This window comes from Erpetoichthys calabaricus, chromosome 4 (genome assembly GCF_900747795.2).
Source record: "Erpetoichthys calabaricus chromosome 4, fErpCal1.3, whole genome shotgun sequence".
NCBI lineage: Eukaryota > Metazoa > Chordata > Cladistia > Polypteriformes > Polypteridae > Erpetoichthys > Erpetoichthys calabaricus.
In genome coordinates, this window is record NC_041397.2 from 314,218,730 (window position 1) to 314,239,503 (window position 20,774).

At 40.7% G+C, this 20,774-nt stretch overlaps 1 protein-coding gene and 1 long non-coding RNA gene across 2 annotated transcripts in view; both read left to right on the top strand.

The window, feature by feature from the left end:
- The first annotated feature begins 4,940 nt into the window (after positions 1-4,940).
- si:dkey-103k4.2 (Ig kappa chain V-III region PC 7043) overlaps positions 4,941-20,774 on the top strand; it is a 75,556-nt gene continuing 59,722 nt past the window's right edge. The window contains exon 1 of the mRNA XM_051926719.1: positions 4,941-4,981. Coding sequence (XP_051782679.1) covers positions 4,963-4,981 — 19 coding nt within the window. The 5' untranslated portion in view covers positions 4,941-4,962. The remainder of the gene's footprint in view (positions 4,982-20,774) is intronic.
- On the top strand, positions 11,983-20,479 carry LOC114641124 (uncharacterized). Its single transcript, XR_003714260.2, has 3 exons — positions 11,983-12,044; positions 16,260-16,298; positions 20,267-20,479. It is a non-coding gene; the product is annotated as an uncharacterized LOC114641124 (long non-coding RNA).

Consider the following 20,774-nt stretch of genomic DNA (forward strand, 5'->3'; position numbering starts at 1 on the left):
TCATGCTGTTTTTGGGTAGAAACTGGAGCCACAGGAAAGGCAGAGCCTGAAGTAGAGACATCCTGTGGTCAGTGGCCAGGCGCATGAAAACCACCACAGAGCTTAGAGTGAGAAAAATAAAAAGAATCATGCAAGAAGAGAGCTCACTTCAGGAGACGAGACACATGCTACATGAATATGAGCTTATAAACAATACAGATTCAAAATAATATCAGCTTACAGACAAATAAGAGGAAGGTCTTCATTGTGACCACCAGCATCATCACCTTTTACCTTAAGATGTTCTCGTCAAATTACTTATTTCGTGCCATGCAACGTTTACATCCCTGATTCTGAGGGAAGATGGTAGCGCAGTGGTCATTGCTATAGTCGTATTGTCTAATTTACACAGCCCACCTAAGATCTTGCTTGGATGTCTCACCAGCGTAGTGTCACCAATCTCTGGAGATAAATCAACAAATGAGCCTGATGGACTGGATGGTCTCCTCTCGTTTTTTCAAATTTCTTATGTTTAAACAAGAAGTGAGCTTCAGTTGGTGGGTCATTCGTGGAGAGCGCTTTGAGTAGTAAGAAAAGCGCTATATAAATGTCAAGAATTATTACTATTATTCTTTTGTTTAGTTTTACTGTCCCAATATCTTCTCTAAGCACATCACGACTCGCTTGACCCTTCGGGTTCTCTTCACACTGCAGACACTACCACTGCAAGCCATCCTCAATGTGCTACCAGGGAATAAAGTTCTATCCTCTTTTCACGTAGCCAGTGAAGCCAGTGGAGGTCTCTGGGAGCAGCTTTGTGGTTTTTCTGCCCAAACTGGAAATGAATGGGTTTTCGTGGGTTGTGCTTCTTTGGGCTACTTTTTAAGGAATAATGCAGTGTTTTGGTCTGTTTTTCAAGCTCCCTCCTTCGTCTTATTAAGACACCCCTTCCCTGCCCTTCACATCTTGAAGCATATTTTGTCATTCAGTTTTTAATGGTATGTAGCTAATCCATCACTCTTGACGTCACCAAACTTTGTCTACATCAAGTATTGGGCTGGATATTGTGCCACTACATGATATTTAAACTGTACATTTTTTAAGGGCCTAGTGAGAAGTCAAGCAAAATGACCCCTTTTATTGGCTAACTAAAAAGATGACAATATGCAGGCTTTCAAAGCAACTCAGGCCCCTTCTTCAGGCGAGATGTCACTACATTCATAATGGCTAACACGGTACAACACCCTAATACTCAAGGGCCTAGCAGATTCATCTGGGAGCTCATGTGACAGATCAGGGCGACTGCAGGACGTCTTTACTCCACAACGGGCTCATTCTACTTGAACTCTGTTATGTTGTCTCATAGTGTTAGGATACCCCATAATGGTCTTGGGTCTTATTCCAATTTGATCCATTAATTCTACTAAGTTTTAAATGGGTGGGTGGATGGACTGAATTTTTTAAATGGCATCCCAAGACATCATCTTTCAATTTTACATGTCACACAGGGCAATGGTGTGAATTGGCTACGTTAAGAGTGGTGTCCAGCAGGGGTCAGTGTTGGGGCAGCTGCTGTTTTTAATATATAGAAAGGATTTAGATAGGAATATATTAGAAATGAGGACATTAGAGGGTCAGCTCAAGTTGGACGGTTGGGAGACAAAGTCAGAGAGGGGAGATTGTGTTGGTTTAGACATGTGCAGAGGAGAGATGAGGAGTATACTGAGAGAAGGGTGCTAAGGATAGAGCTGCCAGGGAAGAGGAGAAGAGGAAGGCCTAAGAGAAGGTTTATGGATGTGGTGAGAGAGGACATGCAGGTGATGAGTGTAGCAGAACAAGATGATGAGGACAGAAAGATAGGGAAGAAGATGATCTGCTGTGGCAACCCCTAACGGGAGCAGCCGAAAGAAGAAGAAGAAGAAGAAGAAGAAGAAGAAGAAGAAGAAGAAGAAGAAGAAGAAGAAGAAGAAGAAGAAGAAGAAGAAGAAGAAGAAGAAGAAGAAGAAGAAGAAGATAAGTAATAAGCTGGTAAAGTTTGCAGATGATACCAAGACAGGTGAATTAGCAGATAATCAAGAAACTGTTGAATCATCACCGAGGGACTTGGACAGCATACAGGCTAGGGCAGATACAATTTAATGTTAGTAAATGTAAAGTATTACATGTAGGAAGTACAAATGTGAGGTATGAATACACAATGGGTGGTCGGAAAATCAGGAGTCCACCTTATGAGAAGGATTTGAGAGTCATAATGGACTCTAGGCTATCGACTTCCAGACAGTGTTCAGAAGCCATTAAGAAGGCTAACAGAATGTCAGGTTATATATATATATATATATACTTGATGTGTGGAGATTATGCTGAAGCTTTATGACTCTTAAGCCTGTTTCTGTTCAATGGTACCCTGAGGTATTTTCTGAACTTCGTGATGAGTTATTGAACTTTTTTGTTGGTAAAGGCAGTTTTTTCGCCTGTCAGTGACCCATCTTCCTCTTCTGTGTGCTTCACTGCTTTTAACCAGTTTGAGCCTGTGAACGTGACCGCTGGAAGGGAAACTGATTAACTGGTTATAACCTTCTTTTTTTGCCTACTTATATGTTACCTCTGTCTTTTCTCAAATAGATTTTTAATGTGGTAGGGGTTTACATTTTTACGCATTATAAATAAAAGTCTTTTATCTGGGGTTGTTCTTCATTATTTTAGATGCATGGTTGTTAAACCACTGTCAGAAAAGCACAATTTGGACCCTGCTGTTTTGTCAAATGACAGACAAATTTCTAAGCTTCCATTTCTTTGCGGAGTCAATAGATAGATAGATAGATAGATAGATAGATAGATAGATAGATAGATAGATAGATAGATAGATAGATAGATAGATAGATAGATAGATAGATAGATAGATAGATAGATGGATATGAAAGGCACTATATGATAGATAGATAGATAGATAGATAGATAGATAGATAGATAGATAGATAGATAGATAGATAGATAGATAGATAGATAGATAGATAGATAGATAGATAGATAGATAGATAGATAGATAGATAGATAGATAGATAGATAGATAGATAGATAGATAGATAGATAGATAGATAGATACTTTATTAATCCCAGTAGAGGCTCTTGAGAGACTGAGTGAGGAGTCTGAGGGTCTGGGCTTGTGAGGGTCCTGATACAAATCAAGATCCAGACCTTTAATGACCTCTTGGGCACAACCATCAGCAGTGTGTCTGTCTGCGGAGAGAGTGTCGACCTCGTTGAGAGGTTTACTTACCTTAGTGGTGACATTCATATATCTGGTGACTCTTCCTATGAAGTCAGTAGACGGACTGGAGGGTCATGAGGTCGCTGGAAAGGGGTGTGTGCCACTCCAGATGTCTCTGCAAAAGGACAAGTTCCAAGTCTTTAGAGTCCTGGTGCTCACTTTTTTTGCTAGACAGAGACATGGATGCTATCCAGTGACCTGAGATGAAGACTATGTGTCTCTTTGGAGAATCCTTGGGTCCCACTGGCTTGACTTTGTGTTGCTCATGGAGTCCCAAATGAAGCACATTACCTGCATTGTGAGGGAGCATCAATTATGGCACTACAGCCATGTGGGGTAATTCCCAAAGGGTGATCCGTTCACAGGATCATCACTGTTGAGGACCTGAGTGGCTGGACCAGGCCAAGGGGACGCCTACATAACACCTGGCCACGTCAGCTAGATGGTCATTTCCAGAGGGTGGGTGTGGACTGTGTGTCTGCATGGATGGGGTGCAATCAGGATCCTGAGCTGTTTTGTGGGTTTGGGTGTGGCAATGCATTGTACCAGTGCATGCTTCCCAACCTGACCTGATCTGACCTGAGTCAAAGTAATTAGAAGGCTTGGCAGTAATATCAAGAGAACAGCATTAGAAACATTTGTGGCAGACAGCCAGGGATCTTGTCTCACTGGGACGGCTGGAACCTGGAAGGACTGGGAAAGGAGCAATACCTCCCCCTGGACATAAGAGAGCAGCCCCGCTCAATTCCATCAGAACCACGGACCTGGGAAGCTCAGCCCTGTGCTGGTTTGTGGTCGCCACCAGGGGGTGCCTGGCTGGTTCCTGAGCCAAAGACAACACACCAAGAAGTGCTGCCGAAGAGGAACCATGCATGCCAGGAGTGTTTCTGGGTGCAAGAGCAGCACTTCCCCAACACTAGGAAGTGCTGCTGGAAGACCATCACAGAGCACCTGGAGCACATCCGGAGCGGGATTAAAGGGGCCGGAGTTGGGAGGGAGAAGACGGAGCTTGTGAGAGAGGACTGGAGGCGGCTGAAGAGAAACACAAAGGACTGAGCCTTTTGGTTTGTGCACGGTATTGTGTGTATGCAGTTATTCAGTTAAAAAGTGCTTGTTTTTTGGGACATCTGGAGTCCGTGTCTGTCTGTTGCCGGGCTAATCTTTCACCCATTGTATTATGGTGTTGTGGTGGGCAGCCAAGGCCCTTACATGGCCGGGATGCCTTCGCGAAAGAAGGACCTGGGGAGAGAGCATACACAGGGCATTATCTCCCCAGAGTTCCAGATGGCAGCCCCCTTTGGGTTGCAGAGGTGCCTCAATTTCCCAGAGAACTTCATGGGAGTTGGAGTTCAGCACAGCCCTGTTGGGCTCCATGGGTGCTGCCAGGGGGCTGTTATAGAGACTGCAATGCCCTGCTTCTTGAGACTCCCACCTTACGGACCAAGTCTACGGGACACCAGAAATACTCCACAGTAGGGAGGAAGGTGATGAAGTTTGCTGGAGGAGGAGTGGAGGGGGAAGAAAAAAGAGAAGGAGAGAAAGGAAGACAAAGTGCTGTGTGCTTCCCTACATGCCTGTCTTCCCTAAATAAACTCTCAAGCCGGTGCTGCTCTCTTCGTTTGAGGTGTTAGTTCATTGACAGGATGTTTCTTCTTTTATTTCCTGCTGCACATTTTTCTCTTGCTTCTCTGTTTTTCCACCCTGACCACACCATCATGAAGCTGCTGGCCTTTGGTGAGTCCTTTCTTTCAATCAATTCTCACGTTTTCATTTAATTTACTTTTTACGTTTGGAGCTTGGATTTGATTCATTTTATTAAACTATGATTGATTGTTTTTAATTCAGTTTGCTTTATCACCCCACACCTTCGCATTTCACTTTTCCTAGTTTTTGTTTTTGTTGGTGAAGAACATAAATTGTTGTTCTTGAAATGCTTTGAGTCCTGGGATACTGTAAGTGATCTGTAATTAAAATGTACCAATATTATAATTATCGCTCAATGAGGGAACAGGGACTGTCACTTCTAAAATTAGATGTCGGGCTCATTCTTGACTTTGTTCACCACCTGTACATCTTTAACAGTAGAAGTTGCTTGCATTTTTGTATTACATTCTATATTCCTGCATTTTAAATATTCAATAAAATATTTGCATGATAAGAACTATTTCAGAAACTGTAATTTGAGGTGACCACAGTGCATGTTCTCTTTTATGTTTCATGTTCATTCCTTGTAAATGTGATCCTTCACTATGTAATTCATATTTAACTATCAGCCCCACACTGAACTACCCAAGAGGTTTAGTTACAGTAAGACAAGAAGATTATCAGTTAACTTCCAGAAGGGGGCGCCACCTGTAGTAGGAGTTACATGACAATTTTCCAGTAATGTCATTCATACCTGGAGTGAGTGTGACATCAGTGGCACCACAACCCTGAATGTCCTAACTGAACAGCAACAGAAGTGTTCACAAGTGCTCATCAACTCAGCCCTCATTATTAAACTCGATGTCAAAATTAAAGGGGCAGTGTGACACACATTAGAAAGATAAAGGCATAAGCCATTCATTTTAATGTGAAGCCTGCCTCACAAAAGCCTCACACCCAATGATCTAAATCTCACCTACATTCATGGCTCCTGTCAATCATGGAGAATCCACTGGAGCCACTGAACAGGATCATCTCCAGACAGAGGAGCAGCTTCAGTGACAGACTGCTGTCACCGTCCTGCTCCACTGACAGACTGAGGAGATTGTTCATCCATCACACTGTGAGACTCTTCAATACCACCGGGGGGGTAAACGTTAACATTATACAAAGTTATTGTCTGTCTGTATACCTGCATTGTTATCAATCTTTAATTTAATATTGTTATTATCAGCATGCTGCTGCTGGAGTATGGGAATTAATAAAGTATCTATCTATCTATCTATCTATCTATCTATCTATCTATCTATCTATCTATCTATCTATCTATCTATCTATCTATCTATCTATCTATCTATCTATCTATCTATCTATCTATCTATCTATCTATCTATCTATCTATCTATCTATCTGTTTTATATTGGTAGAGTAATATATTGCTCTACTTTCCCCTTTTGTATTATTAATAAGCAGCCTTTGTCAGAATGCCTCAAATCTCACAGACATACCACTGTTTATAAGGTACTGTACTTTATAACTCCTCCTCAGCTTCCCTTCTGTAATTATAACCTCAGTCAAGTAGGTGTAGTAAAAAGACAAGCAGGAGTTAAGTTACACTTTAAATAATGTATTATTGATAATAATCATAAATAATAACAATATGCAAAGTACTTTTGAATATTGGCAACAATACAACCTGATTAAATGGTGATGTGTAGTTTCAGGTGGCACACAGACTTGTTAGTTATTTTAAAATGTCTCTAGTTAAGGCATCATTGGTGCTCAGCTTTCTTCAGAACAGGCCACAAGCCTGTTCAGTATGGCTGCTAAGCTGTGCTCTCCATTGTGTTGTCTTCATGTGGTCTCGTGGTCTGGTACCCCTGCAGATTTTATTTTTTTCTCCAGCCGTCTGGAGTTTTTTTTTTTTGTTTGTTTTTTCTGTCCTCCCTGGCCATCGGACCTTACTCTTATTCTATGTTAACTAATATTGTCATATTTTAATTTCTTACTTTCTCTTTTATTTTTCTTTTCTTCATTATGTAAAGCACTTTGAGCTACTTTTCTGTATGAAAATGTGCTATATAAATAAATGTTGTTGTTGTTGTTCATCATCAGAGGTTATTAAGAGATGCTTCTTTCAGATGTTAGTAAGAGAGATACTTCTTCATCATATGTTGGTTGGTAAGAGAGATTTATAGATTCTCTGTCCAACCCCTAGAGCCAATAGGACATCATGGTACTTAAAAGCTTCTGATAGAAGCGAATTCCAAACAGCCATACTTCAGACCAATGGGGGGAATACAACATCTTAAAACCTGCCACCCCCCAAGAACATAAGTAACCTGGCTTCCTTGCGGGGGTTGAAAGACTTTAGCAGAGAAACAGTCGCCAAACTGGTTTAAGGCACATCCCCCAAATCCTGTCATAAAATTCAAACAGACCCATTCCTTGGGTTGTAAACATGAATGCTTCTCACTAATATTATATTGCTTTGCCTAAATTACAAATAAAGACATACAAAATATTTATCAAGTTATATGCAAAATCTCACATCACAACAGATAGATAGATAGATAGATAGATAGATAGATAGATAGATAGATAGATAGATAGATAGATAGATAGATAGATAGATAGATAGATAGATAGATAGATAGATAGATAGATAGATAGATAGATAGATAGATAGATAGATAGATAGATAAAGTTGGCCGAGGGGTGACTCATTTTAGAGCCTGAGGGCTGAGGATTGAAATGTCCTCACATGGCACTCCTGGGAGCATCTGAGTTGTCTCGGTCTGTTATTGAAGGCTCATCTCATACATGGGGTGAGAGTCCTTGTCCAGGATAGTCAGCAGCATTCTGAGTGGCTGTCTGATCTCCCACTTCCTCCAGTGAGTCCAGCCTGACTCCTAACACTGACCCAGCCTTTTTAATCAGTTCATTTTGCCTGTTGGCATCAGCAGCTCTAATGCTGTTTCCTCAGTACACCACCACATAGATGATGGCACCGGCCACTACAGACTGGCAGAAAATATTTAAGAATGTCCTGCATACATCAACCAACATCAACATCCTCAGGAAAATGAGGCGACTCTGCCTCATCTTGTATACAGATGCTTTGGTACTCCACCCAAGCCTGTCATTCAGATGCCCTCCAAGGTCCTCACCTTCTCCACATCTTCACCATCCATGTGAACCATGGACAGAGTGGACTTGATCCTCCTGAAGTCTATGATGATCTCTTTTGTCTTATTGATGTTGTGTTGCAGTTAGTTCAGTTTGCACCTTTCAACATCCTCCTCCACAAGTGCTTTGTATTCTTTCTTCTCTTCACCACGTAGACACCAAACTACAAATGTGTCATTGGTAAATGTCTTCAGCTGACATATTTCAGTATTGTTTCTAAAGTCAGAGGTCTACAGGGTATGCAGGAACAGACCAGTACAGTTCCCTATGGCATACCTGCACTGCTCTTGATCATGTCCATCAAACAGCCTCACAAACTGTGGTCTACTAGTTGGGTGGTCCATTATCCAAGACGCAGAGGTTGCATCAACCCTCAGTTTGGGCTGTTTGGTGTTGAACATGAGATCTTCGCCCTGCTGCCCTGTTCCTCCAAGTTGCAGTGGGATCTATTCAGCACGCAGATGACAGCATCGTCCACACCTGTGGTGTGTCCTGATAGGCAAACTGCCGAGGGTTCGATGCTGTTCAGAAAATCTCAATCTCTAGCACTACAGCAACACTTTCACAGTTCAAATCCGTAATCCTAAACAAAGGACTAATGGGACTGTGCTAGAATTTATAAACTAATCTCCCTGACGTGAATTGTGTTGGCCACGGGTCACAGGTCATAGCCACCAGCAAACACTTCCTTGTGACTCAATAACCAGACTGTGAAATTCTAAAATTGGCAATGGTGTGCACTTAGGAATAACATTTTTCCCAAACACATGATGTTAAATAAACAAACACGCACATGAAAATGAAACTTGTAAATTAGTCTCTCTGAAATATGAAAGTCTAAATAGCAAATAAAAAGGCAAACCACAAACAACAGAGAAGACAGCTTTTCCATTCTTGTTTGCCATTCTTTAAACCTGCAAGCAATTTCCATAATTAAAGGAAAAAAATTAGTAAAAATGCCAAGAAGAATTCACGTTGGATTCTTTCAGGTCTCCTGAGCCTTTGTCTTCACGCCTGGAGCTCTGTGGTGACATCTCCCCCGGGTGACACTGTGTCCCTGAACTGCTTGTACTCCACTAACAGCAGCAGTGACAACTTATCGATGTTCTGGTACAGGCAGCTCTCCGGCCGCCCCCCTGAGCCCATACTGCAATCCTTCAGCCCTGACGGTACGTTCAGCTATTCTTACTTGAGGGCCGGAGAGCACTTTACACTGGAAAAAAATCACACCTTAGTCATCCGAAATGTCACTCGAGACGACATCGCCACTTATTACTGCTCCAAGCTGGAAACGGACGTGTGCCGCTTTGGTGACGGGATCGAGCTGCGAGTGGACGGTGAGTCTGTTTCAATATTTTATGTCAGTCAGTCTGTCAGTCTGTTTCGATATTTTATGTTCTTCTCACTTTCTTCATAGCCAACCAAGCGGCTCCACTGCTGTTAAGTAAAACCTCAATGAAGTCGAGAGGTCACACTTTTACTGACTTTCCTTGTTCATTTTCAGAAGTGATCATCTCACAGATATTACACTGATATGAAATAATAAACCAGTTAAAGACTTTATTATGGACTCTGATATTCTTTTTTTTATCTTCAAGGTTCAATGACAATAAATGCAGACCACCAAGGTATGTGGGAATTGTAAAAGTCTCGAAATTACAGAAAATAATTAAAATAAGAGGACAATAACTTCCCCATGCTTAATGCCCATTTGTGTGATTTACTCTTCCATATAGGACTGAGTGCCACCCTAATTAAAGGTCTTACTTTTCTAATTTCTGTTTTTGTTCTTCTGTAGTTTACTGTAGCTGTGGAATTTTAATTTGGGTGTCCGCCATCTTGGGATTCCTGCTGGTCGTGATGACGTCTGCTTTGACGTATGTGGTGTGTAGGCTGAAGTCTAAAGGTGTGTACTCAATAATACATTTCATTAATTATCAGTATTAGAACATCACAACATTCAAAAGACTTTGAGGAGAACAGGCCGCTCAGCCTATGAAGCTTGTCTGCCCTATCCATCTGGATTGTGTAAAATGACATCAAGTGGAGTTCTGAAGACCTTTAATGTCCTACTCTCTCACACACTACTCAGGAATTTTCTTCCATGCGTCTGTGAACAACATCAGAGATGATTATGTTGGCATCCACATTATTTAGCTGGTGGCGTCTTGGTCTATGGGACTTTTGGCCAACCATTTATTGATGTGTCAATGACAAGAGCGCAGGCATCACAATGTACATCACAAGTCAAGTAATTATATTCTTCCTTTAGCCAAGAATGAGTCAATAGCAGCATGAGCTGACATTTCATATTCAAATGAATGGCCATAGGGGAGCCAATAAAAAGGGCAATCCGACACGGTCACCTGATCTACTGTTGTAGCTAAAAGTGTTGAGAATGACACGAGTGTTGGTCTTCAAGTTTGCTGCTTCAGTGTTTTTAGATCTTTTTGTCAGATGTTCCTGTGGTAGACTGAAGTAGAATGACAAGCAGTTCAGAAGTTTCAAAGGCTTTGATTGACAATGACATGAAGTTGACGCCCAGAGTCCATATTTGAAGTGTTGGTCCTTCTTTCTTTTTTAATTCATCCTGGCAGGTTGTCAATCAACTTCTGGGCCAAATCCTGACTGATGGCAGCTGCTCATTCTTGCAGAATCAGAATTGGGGGTTTTTAGTTTACCCACCCGCCTCTTGAGGATTCTCAATGGGTCGTCTTAACAGCATTATAAGCATAAACTGTTCACATTGAGCGGGCTGACGTGATTAAGTCTTTAATCCCCATTTTGCCCACTACCTGTTACAAAAAACTGCCAGACAATACCAACACCTTGCAAAAAGACCACCCAGTAAAAATAATATTAATTAATTAATTAATTGATTTATTGATTGATAAATAAATAAATAAAATGCATTTACAAATTATTATTATTAATGCCTGCGGTGGGCTGGCACCCTGCCTGGGATTTGTTCCTGCCTTGTGCCTATGCTGGCTGGGATTGGATCCAGCAGACCCCCGTGACCCTGTGTTAGGATATAGTGGGTTGGAGAATGATTGACTGACTGACTATTATTAATACATTTTATTTATTTATCAATAATAATAATAATAATAATAATATCCTGCGGTGGGTTGGCACCCTGCCCGGGATTGGTTCCTGCCTTGTGCCCTGTGTTGGCTGGGATTGGCTACAGCAGCCCCCTGTGACCCTGTGTTCGGATTCAGCGGGTTGGAAAATGGATGGATGGATGGATGGATTACAATATTATAATAATTATTATAATATATCATAATTTTATAATAATAATTTATAAAGTGCCTTTCACATTATTATTATTATTGTTGTTAATAAATGAATAAACTATATTAATAAATAATAACAATAATACATTTTATTCATATAGCGCCTTTCCCATGCTCAAGTCCCTGCTCCCTAATTTCCTAAATGTCTAGTCACTTACTAATTGACCAAAACTGTTGTCTCCTTTATGGACACACACTCACTCCAATATGCTGTCTTTGGATTGGCTCTTTACAATGGCATTGTAGCCGCTCTATTCAATGTCCCATAAATGACCATCACGTTTTTTACTATTAAAGACCAAGAAATGTATTTTAATTGTTCATACAGAGCTTAAAGGGTGCACCATTATGTAAAAACCTCCTTCAAATTAGTGCCTTATTGTGTTATTTTTCAACGACATTGCCTGCTGCTGCCAGTACCATCGAGCTCCCACGTGTTTCAGTCATCCAGTGACAGCTATTGACAGAGGGGTTAAGCACACGCGTAGCTTGTAATCAAGTCATAAGGTCTCAGCATGTCCCCTTGCTTTCTTTGACTCTCCAACATTTTGAAAAGTGGGTTAAGGCATCCTCTTCGTCTTCTTCTTGATTTTTCAGTGAGACAGCAGTCAGAACAATTGGAAAGCATCAAGGATTTAAGGAGACATTGCTTGGAATCTGAGGTAATGTGAATCACGCAAAGTCAGGATCTCTTTTGTGGGCTCAGACTTTATTGAATAATTATAAAAAGGAGATGAATATTGCATGGGAAGATGCTTGTAGTCTGGGACATTCAGGGTTTAATATGTTACCGGCCTTAGGCCTAAGGGAACCTGGGCGAGGTACAAGCCACTGTTGCTGTAGGGTGTAGCCACAGAGATATGGTGTAAAGCATAAAAGAAGCAGGCAGCAGTCATGAGTCTCAGACCAGACTTCTCAGTTCTCCTTTATTCTCATTTACCCAGAGATATATGAATGCTTCAATCTCTGCAAAGACGATCAGTTAAACAATGGTGCAAGCCAATTTCCTCTGCAGAACAAACAGTGTTAACACATTTACTTTGGTTCAACAATTGTATCGTTGTCAGCTATCAAGAAGTACCTGATTTGAAACCAATGTCCCCAGAACTCGTTCATTTTTAAAGGAAACGGGCAGTTCTGTATCCCCACATTGTGTGTAGATGAGTTACTAATCAAAGCAGTCTGACTATTCAAAGCAGGCCACAGGTAAACATTGATGTCCTGTAGATCGCCATCAACAATAACCTGTAGCAGAATTTTCCAGGAAATATGCCTTTTCTTTAAAACACTGAATTCTAGCCCATTACAAATATGTGGTAAAGCTATCAACGAACAAAACTCCTAATACACAAAAAATAAGGATTTGAGGTCAAAAGTGTGCTGGAGAATTCTTAGCCCTTACGCTCCAGAAAAATATTAATTTGCACAAAAGGTCAAAACTTGAATGGCAAACTATAAACACCTCCATGTTTTATACATATGCTGTCTTACGTCAGATGGAGTCAAAGCAGATCTCCTGACAGTCAACAGTGTGTGGCAAAAACTGAAAATGGTGGTGCGACTATGAAACCAACATAACATTACGAGTACTCAATGACCGAAAACACACAACTGGCACAAAAAACATAATAAAAAATAAAATGCTAGGCATAGAAAAGCAGGAATCATATCACTGCTGCAAGCTGAATCACATTCAGCGATTTCGATTTGTACAAAAATATCAGCAGTCTGTGGTGGGCTGGCGCCCTGCCAGGGGTTTGTTTCCTGCCTTGCGCCCTGTGTTGGCTGGGATTGGCTCCAGCAGACCCCCGTGACCCTGTAGTTAGGATATAGCGGGTTGGATAATGGATGGATGGATGGATATCAGCAATTGTACTAAACACTTGTAGCAGATGCTGTTAAACTTTAAAACAGTTTTAATGAGGACAGGCCAATCATCTCAGTTATCTCTCCTATCTGCCTGTCTGATTTCTCCAAAATAACATCAAGTCGTGATTTGAAACTCCCTAAAGTCCTGCTGTCCACCACACCACGTAGTTACTTGTTCCATATGTCTGTGCTTCTCTGTGATGAGGAAGAACTTCCAAGCATATGTGTAACATCTTCCCTTGACATTAACTGTCATTATCCACCGGACTAAATTCTTCCATAATTTTAAACTCTTCAGTCAGGTCACCTCTTCGGTTCCTCGTCATACGTCATTCTTGCCCTCTATACACTTAGCCGCTCCTCCCTGAACAACCTCAAGTGCTGCTTTGTCTTTTTTATAGATAGATAGATAGATAGATAGATAGATAGATAGATAGATAGATAGATAGATAGATAGATAGATAGATAGATAGATAGATAGATAGATAGATAGATAGATAGATACTTTATTAATCCCAATGGGAAATTCACAAATATAATTATAATATGGAGAACAAAACGACACACAGATGAGGCCTTAGTAGTGAAATGCAGTCACGTGGAAAATTATGTCCTCACAGTGCTTGAAGTGGAGGCAAATTATTGTGATAGAGAGAGACATTCGAATGCCGGGTTACGTCAACAATAAATCAAAGTTTTGGGTCTCTAAAACAACAACAACACCACCATTTCTTTCTATAGCACGTTTTCATACAAATCATGAAGCTCAAAGTGCATTACAAGATGAAGAAAGAAAAATATAAAAATAAAATTAGGCAAAACTGAGTAACAAAGAATTAAGTACGGTCCGATGGCAAGGAGGACAGAAAAGACAAAAAAAAAAAAACAAAATCTGCAGGAGTTCCAAGGCCACGAGACCACCCGGCCCCCACTAGGCACTCTACCGAACATAAATGATCTCATTCAATCCTTGTGGTTTTCATGCTTCATGTGGCAGAATTGGACGATGATGACGGTCATGTGGACTGCTGCCCTTTAATCCATCAATGGAGGGACATAATTGTGCTTTGATCAGGAGGTGGTGGCGCAGATCACAACAACACAGAAAACTAGAAAAAGAACAGCAGAGAAAGTAGGGCTTAGTACAGATTGTAGAGCCACCATGAATGATAATGATAATTAAATGCATATACAGAATATCAGAGTTACACTAAAATGAAGCTCTGAGAAAGCCATGTTACAGTAATGTGTTTTCAGCAGTGTTTTAAAGTGCTCCACTGTATCAGCCTGGCGAATTCCTACTGGCAGGCTATTCCAGATTTTAGGTGCATAACAGCAGAAGGTCGCCTCACCACCAGTTTAGCTCTTGGAATTCTAAGCAGACCTTCATTTGAAGATCTAAGGTTATGATTCAGAGTGTAAGGTGAAAGACATTCTGAAATATAAGATGGATCAGATTATTGAAGCCTTTGTAACCCATAAGCAGAATTTTAAAGTCAATTCTAAATGACACAGGTAACCAGTGTAGTGACATCAAAACTGGGGTGATGTGCTCGGATTTTCATTTCCTAGTTAAGATTCAGCTGCATTCTGCACTCGTTGCAATTGATTGATGTCTTTTTTGAGTGTTCCTGAGAGGAGTGCGTTACAGTAATCTAGTCGACTGAAAACAAAAGCATGAACCAAATTCTCAGCATCTTGAAATGTTATTAGAGGTCTAACTTTGTTAAATTTCAAAAGTGAAAAATGCAGTCCTAGTAATCTGATTAATATGTGATTATAAATTCAGGTCAGAGTCAATAGTTACCCATAATTCTTTTCCTCTGTCTTGACTTTTAATCCTAATGCATCAAGTTTATTTCTAATATCCTCATTATATCCATTTTCACCAATCACTAATATTACTGTTTTCTGTTTATTTAGTTTGAGAAAATTACTACTCATCCATTCAGAAACACAAGTAAGACATTGTGTCAGTGAATCAAGAGAGTCGGGGTCATCAGGCACTATTGATAAATACAGTTGTGTTTCGTCAGCATAGCTCTGGTAGCTCACGTTATGCCTGAGATAATCTGACCTAACAGAAGCATGGAGATCAAAAAGAGCAGCGGACCCAGGAGAGAGCCTTGTAGGACCACCATATAGAAAATCAGGGGTCTTTGAAGTATAATTACCTCAACTAACAAAGAATTTTATACCTGTTAAGTAAAACTCAAACGAATTTAAGATCCTGCCAGAGAGGCCCACCCATTGATTAAGGCGTTTTCTAAGAATATTGTGATCAATGGTATCAAATGCGGCACTCAGATCTAAGAGGATGAGAACAGATAAATGGCCTCTGTCTGCATTTACCCGCAAGTCATTGACTACTTTAACGAGTGCAGTTTCTGTTGCTGTGATTTGTTCTAAAACCCGACTGAAACTTATCAAGAATAGCAGGTTTATTGAGGTGGTCATTTAACTGCATAATGACTGTGTTCTCTAGAATTTTACTTAAGAAAGGCAGGTTAGAAATAGGTCTAAAATTTTCAAAAGCAGAGGGGTCGAGATTATTTTTCTTGAGAGGTTTAACTACAGCAGTCTTAAGACAGTCTGGGAAGACCCCCGTATCTAATGACGAGTTTACTATGTCAAGAATACTATCAATCAGTACGCCCGATACTTCTTTGAAAAAACTTGTTGGTATTGGGTCAAGGACGCAGGTGGAGGGTCTCAGTTGAGAAATTATTTTAAATATATCAGGTAAATCCATCCTGGTGAAAGAATTTAATTTGCTTAAAAAAAACCAGAAACTCTCACAATCGATTGTCACAAGACAGTGAAAGTCGAGTGAAGACGGGTGTGGGAATGGGGTGGTGGGGTGCTCCTTTGACTTTCTGATACTTCTCCCCACAACCAGAAAATGGAGTGATGAGGTGACAAAATGGACATATCGACGAAAGTTTCTTTCCTACTTCTTTGGTGTAGTGAATGATTTTAAAAGAGAATACTCTCATGTTTTGTTTCAGATTCCACCTACCAAGAAAGATCAGGAAGGTGAATATCAGGTAAATATGTCAAGACGTGGGTCAGAGGCTTGGGCCCAACAGACATCACTTTTCTTTCTCATTTATTAGATGCTTCAGTACGGGTGGATCAAAACTAAAGTGGTTGTTGAGGGAATTGAGATTCCCCATGTTCCTGCTTCACTGTCCGGGTTGGGATGTCCAACAGTGGATGTTAGCTCTGCTGATGGGCCGGTTCAGTACTGAGAACTCCACTTAGAGTGCAGTGCCACCTCAGAAACACAAAGGTGACAAAATGACCACAACATTAATGGTAACTTAACTCTTGTATTAAAGAGCCTGTCAGCATACAAAGACACAGTCAAGTGCTGTTGGGAGACCCACAATAAAAACAGACAGAGATGAACGCAGGAGTTAGCTGAGGTGCTCCACCTAGTATGTTCTCCAGATGCTGAAAGTCAGACGTTCGGGTCCAAGTTGAGGAAATCAGCAGCTGTTGTGTTCAAGGGTGTCTGGGGTACAGTGGTAGTAGGTGGTCTTGTAACACAGAAGAACAAGAGAACAAAGGGCAGATCAGACGCTTTAATTTGAGAAGTCTGTACTTTAATGTGGGAAGTGACTTCCTTCACATCTCCTACAACTCTGTCATGGCCGGTGTGGTGTGCTGGGCTGGTAGCATCACTTTGAGTGAGGCCCATCAAATCAACAAGATGATGAAAATGGCAGGCTCACTTTTGGGGCACACTCTGGACCCCATGGAGGTATGAGAGGAGGAGAAAATGAAAACAAAACTGAGCCACTTTATGAACAACGCTGCACATCCTCTCTCTGATAGAGCAACACTGAGGACTTTCAGCAAACAGAACTGTCAAGAGACGTTACTGGGGCTCCTGCTTACCTGCACAAATACACCTTTATAGGGTCTCACTGGGACTGCCCTCTTATCAGGAGCAACTTCATTAAGTTACACAGGGGGAGTGAAGCTGCAGCTTAGACTGCGTTTGGTTTAAAACAGACAGACAGACAGACAGACAGACAGACAGACAGACAGACAGACAGACAGACAGACAGACAGACAGACAGACAGACAGACAGACAGACAGATAGATAGATAGATAGATAGATAGATAGATAGATAGATAGATAGATAGATAGATAGATAGATAGATAGATAGATATTTGGGTACTAACTGAAAGCCAGATAACACAACATATCCAAAACCCAAAACCTCAAAGCCATGATTTTTAAATAGAACTTTACTTGCCTCCAGGGGGAAATTTGGCTTTTTACAGAAGATCCTTAAATATACAGTATATATTGTGGGAAACAGCCCGAACACAGACAGGTGGACATCGTTACCACAATGCCTTCTTCACCGCCTCCACTCCTCTCCTCCGAGCTCTGTCCTTCTACACTCCTGACTCCAGCCATCGAATGGAGGGAGACGGCCACTTTTATACACACATGGACGTGCTCCAGGTGATGTGGCGGAAGTACTGGCTGCGCACCCGGAAGCACTCCAGGTAGTGCGGAAGTGCTGAGGGCCAGGGCTCTGTAGGCATCGGGGCGACCTCTGGTGGTGACCACGGGCCCCTATAGGGTTGAGTTTCTATGCTCTGTTCCGGTGCTCCCCAAAGCCACCAGGGCGATCGCCCCCTTGTGGCCTGGAGGAGGCGTAAGTCCTCCTCCGGCCATCCTGGCGAGGTAGCACCCCCTGCCACTTGCCACAATTTATATATATATATATATATATATATATATATATATATATATATATATATATATATATATATATATATATATATATATTATAAAAAGAAATCCTGTCCTGGAAAGCAAAAAGCAAGTCTACGATATGTGATCTTCTCGGAAGACATTTTAAAGACCTGAGAGACCAAAGACACGCCCTACTTACAATCTATCAAAGAGGACAATAGGCAGCAAAACATTCAGTCTTGTGAAGGATTTGAGCACACACAGATCCAGGGCTCTCAGCGCATAGAAAGCGTATAAGGACAGTACATTATAAATGAAATGTCGACATCTGAGCAAAGAAGAAAAAATTAGAAAATATAAAAAAAGAACGTTAAGATCGCAGTAGCGCAAACAAACAAACTGCCTCATTTAACTATGCACCAGTCTAACTTTGGTTTTGCACAATAATTACTACACTATTGCACCTTAACACTTAATTCTACATTATTCACATAATTTTACTTATTTATTATGTTCTACTATACTGTTATCTTTCAATCTATGACTTTTTGTTAATTTAACTGATATTCTTCTAACTTTGCACAGTTTTTGATCAGGATGTATTTCACTGTGTGTTGTCCTGTATAACTATGCATGTGACAAATAAAGAATCTTGAGAATTTCAAAAACGGAGTTTACCGCACAAGAATTTATTGGTTACTTTGTTCATGTATATATATTTATCTGTCTGCTTATTTAAAAAGCTACATTTGCCCCAGGAGTCAAAAACATTCTGTCTAGCCCTTGTACAAAAACCTAGACAAAAGCTGGGGTATCAGCTTGGTAACCCCATGTACTTTTGGAACTGTGAGAGGAAAATAGCACGACTTTACAGACAGGAGTCCAATACAGAACTCGACTTACTTTGTTACTTTGTAAAAAAAAAAAAATTATTAACTGCTGATGATGAAGATCGTTTTGTCTTTGCTGAAATTCCAAACAGAGAAACCTGTCCTGACCTCATTAAAAAGATTCAGCATATTGGGACTCGCAAGATTAAAAATACTGTTTTTACAAAAGTTCTGAAATAAAAGTGAAATAATGAAATAGCAACAATTCAAAGAAAAAAAAATCTTAAAAGTGTGTATCCGGAAAACCAAACACAGGAGTTGGCGAGCAAAGCGAGCAGAGGGCAAAGCCCCCTAGTATATATATATATATATATATATACATATACACACACTATGGTCTGAACACACACCAGAATAACTAAAAAGGAAGACATTTTTATAATAAAAAAACAAATGAAAAAAAATTCAGACTTGGAAGTCCCAGTCCCAGTGAGGTGTTATACTTGTGTATTACTGTTGATATAAAAGACCCCCAGTCACATTTCCTGACACACTTCTGCTGAATAATTCATTACCTGAAGATCCTCAGTGTTGATGTGTCACAGAGAGGATGTGCAGTGTTGTTCATAATGGCACTCAGTCTTGTCTTCATTCTCTCCTCTTCTGCTAACTTTTTGTGGTCCAGAGTGTGTCTAATAACTGAGTCTACTATTTTAATTGGCCTGTTGATTTGATGGTCTTCTCTTGAAGTGATGTTACCAGCCTCACACACTACACTGGTTATCACAGAATTATAGAAGATGTGATGGATGTCAACTACACACATTAATGGAGAGCAGTGCCTGCTCTGCCCTTTCATATATAGTTCCTCTGTGCTCTAAGACCAATCCACCCTGTCATTAATGTGGACCCCCAAGTACTTGTAGGAGTGGACACTCGACATCCACTCCTTGAATAGTGAATGGAAACAGAGGATCTTTGGTGTATGGAAGGTAACTAAGCAGTTCCTTGGTTTTGCTGATGTTAAGTTGCAGACAATTCTTTTTGTATCAAGAAACCAAATTCTCCCCCTGACTCCTCTCCTCTGTCTTATCCCCCTTATCAATACCCTCATATGTGCAGAATCATCTGAGAATTCCTCAAGTGACCTGACCTGCTGTTGTATTTCCAGTCAGAGGTGTGGAGAGTGAAGAGTAAAGCAGACAGGCCTGTTCCTTGTGGTGCTGCAGTGTTGCTCACATTCATATCAGAAACATATCAGAAAAATATTTAGACTTTAAACATTTACACTGATGCACACATTTTAATATTTCAAATATTTGCTGGAACTCTTCTTGGTTATTATGTTGTACATACAGTATATTTCATTAAGTAAATCATTACACTATTATTCTGAGCACCCCAGGGTTAGGTCAGTTTACGCTAATTCAGACTTATTATTTTATTTTATTTATTTTCTGCAGTCGCTGTCCCACAAGGACCAGGCCTTATATGAAGTGTGTGACCGCTCCCAAAGAACAAGAAGGAAATGAAGAATGAAGGAGAGGATACGAAGAAGAACCGATAAAAGGGGAAGAAGGCTGTTTGAGCAAAACTGAAATGCATTTTAATTTTTACAGTTTCACATCCTTTCAAAATAAACTTATAAGAGCGGACCACCACCACCTCTACTCACTGAATGGAGTCAGCAGTTTCCTGGTTTTACTGATTTTTGGGTTGCTGACAATTCTCAAGGTTCTCCCCCTGACTCCTCTCCCTTGTCTCATCCCCCTTATCAACGCACCCCATAAGTACTGAGTCACATTTCAAATCCTTTCCAAATAAACTTGTTAAGCTCACTGTGCGCATACCAACAATTGCAGGTGGAAATTCTGTAAAGGTTATAAGTCATGAGCTGGGTGGGCGCTAATCTATTGCCTTATTACCAGGCTGGGATGTCACAGCCACACATTCGCAGTCGGGACTGAGTTC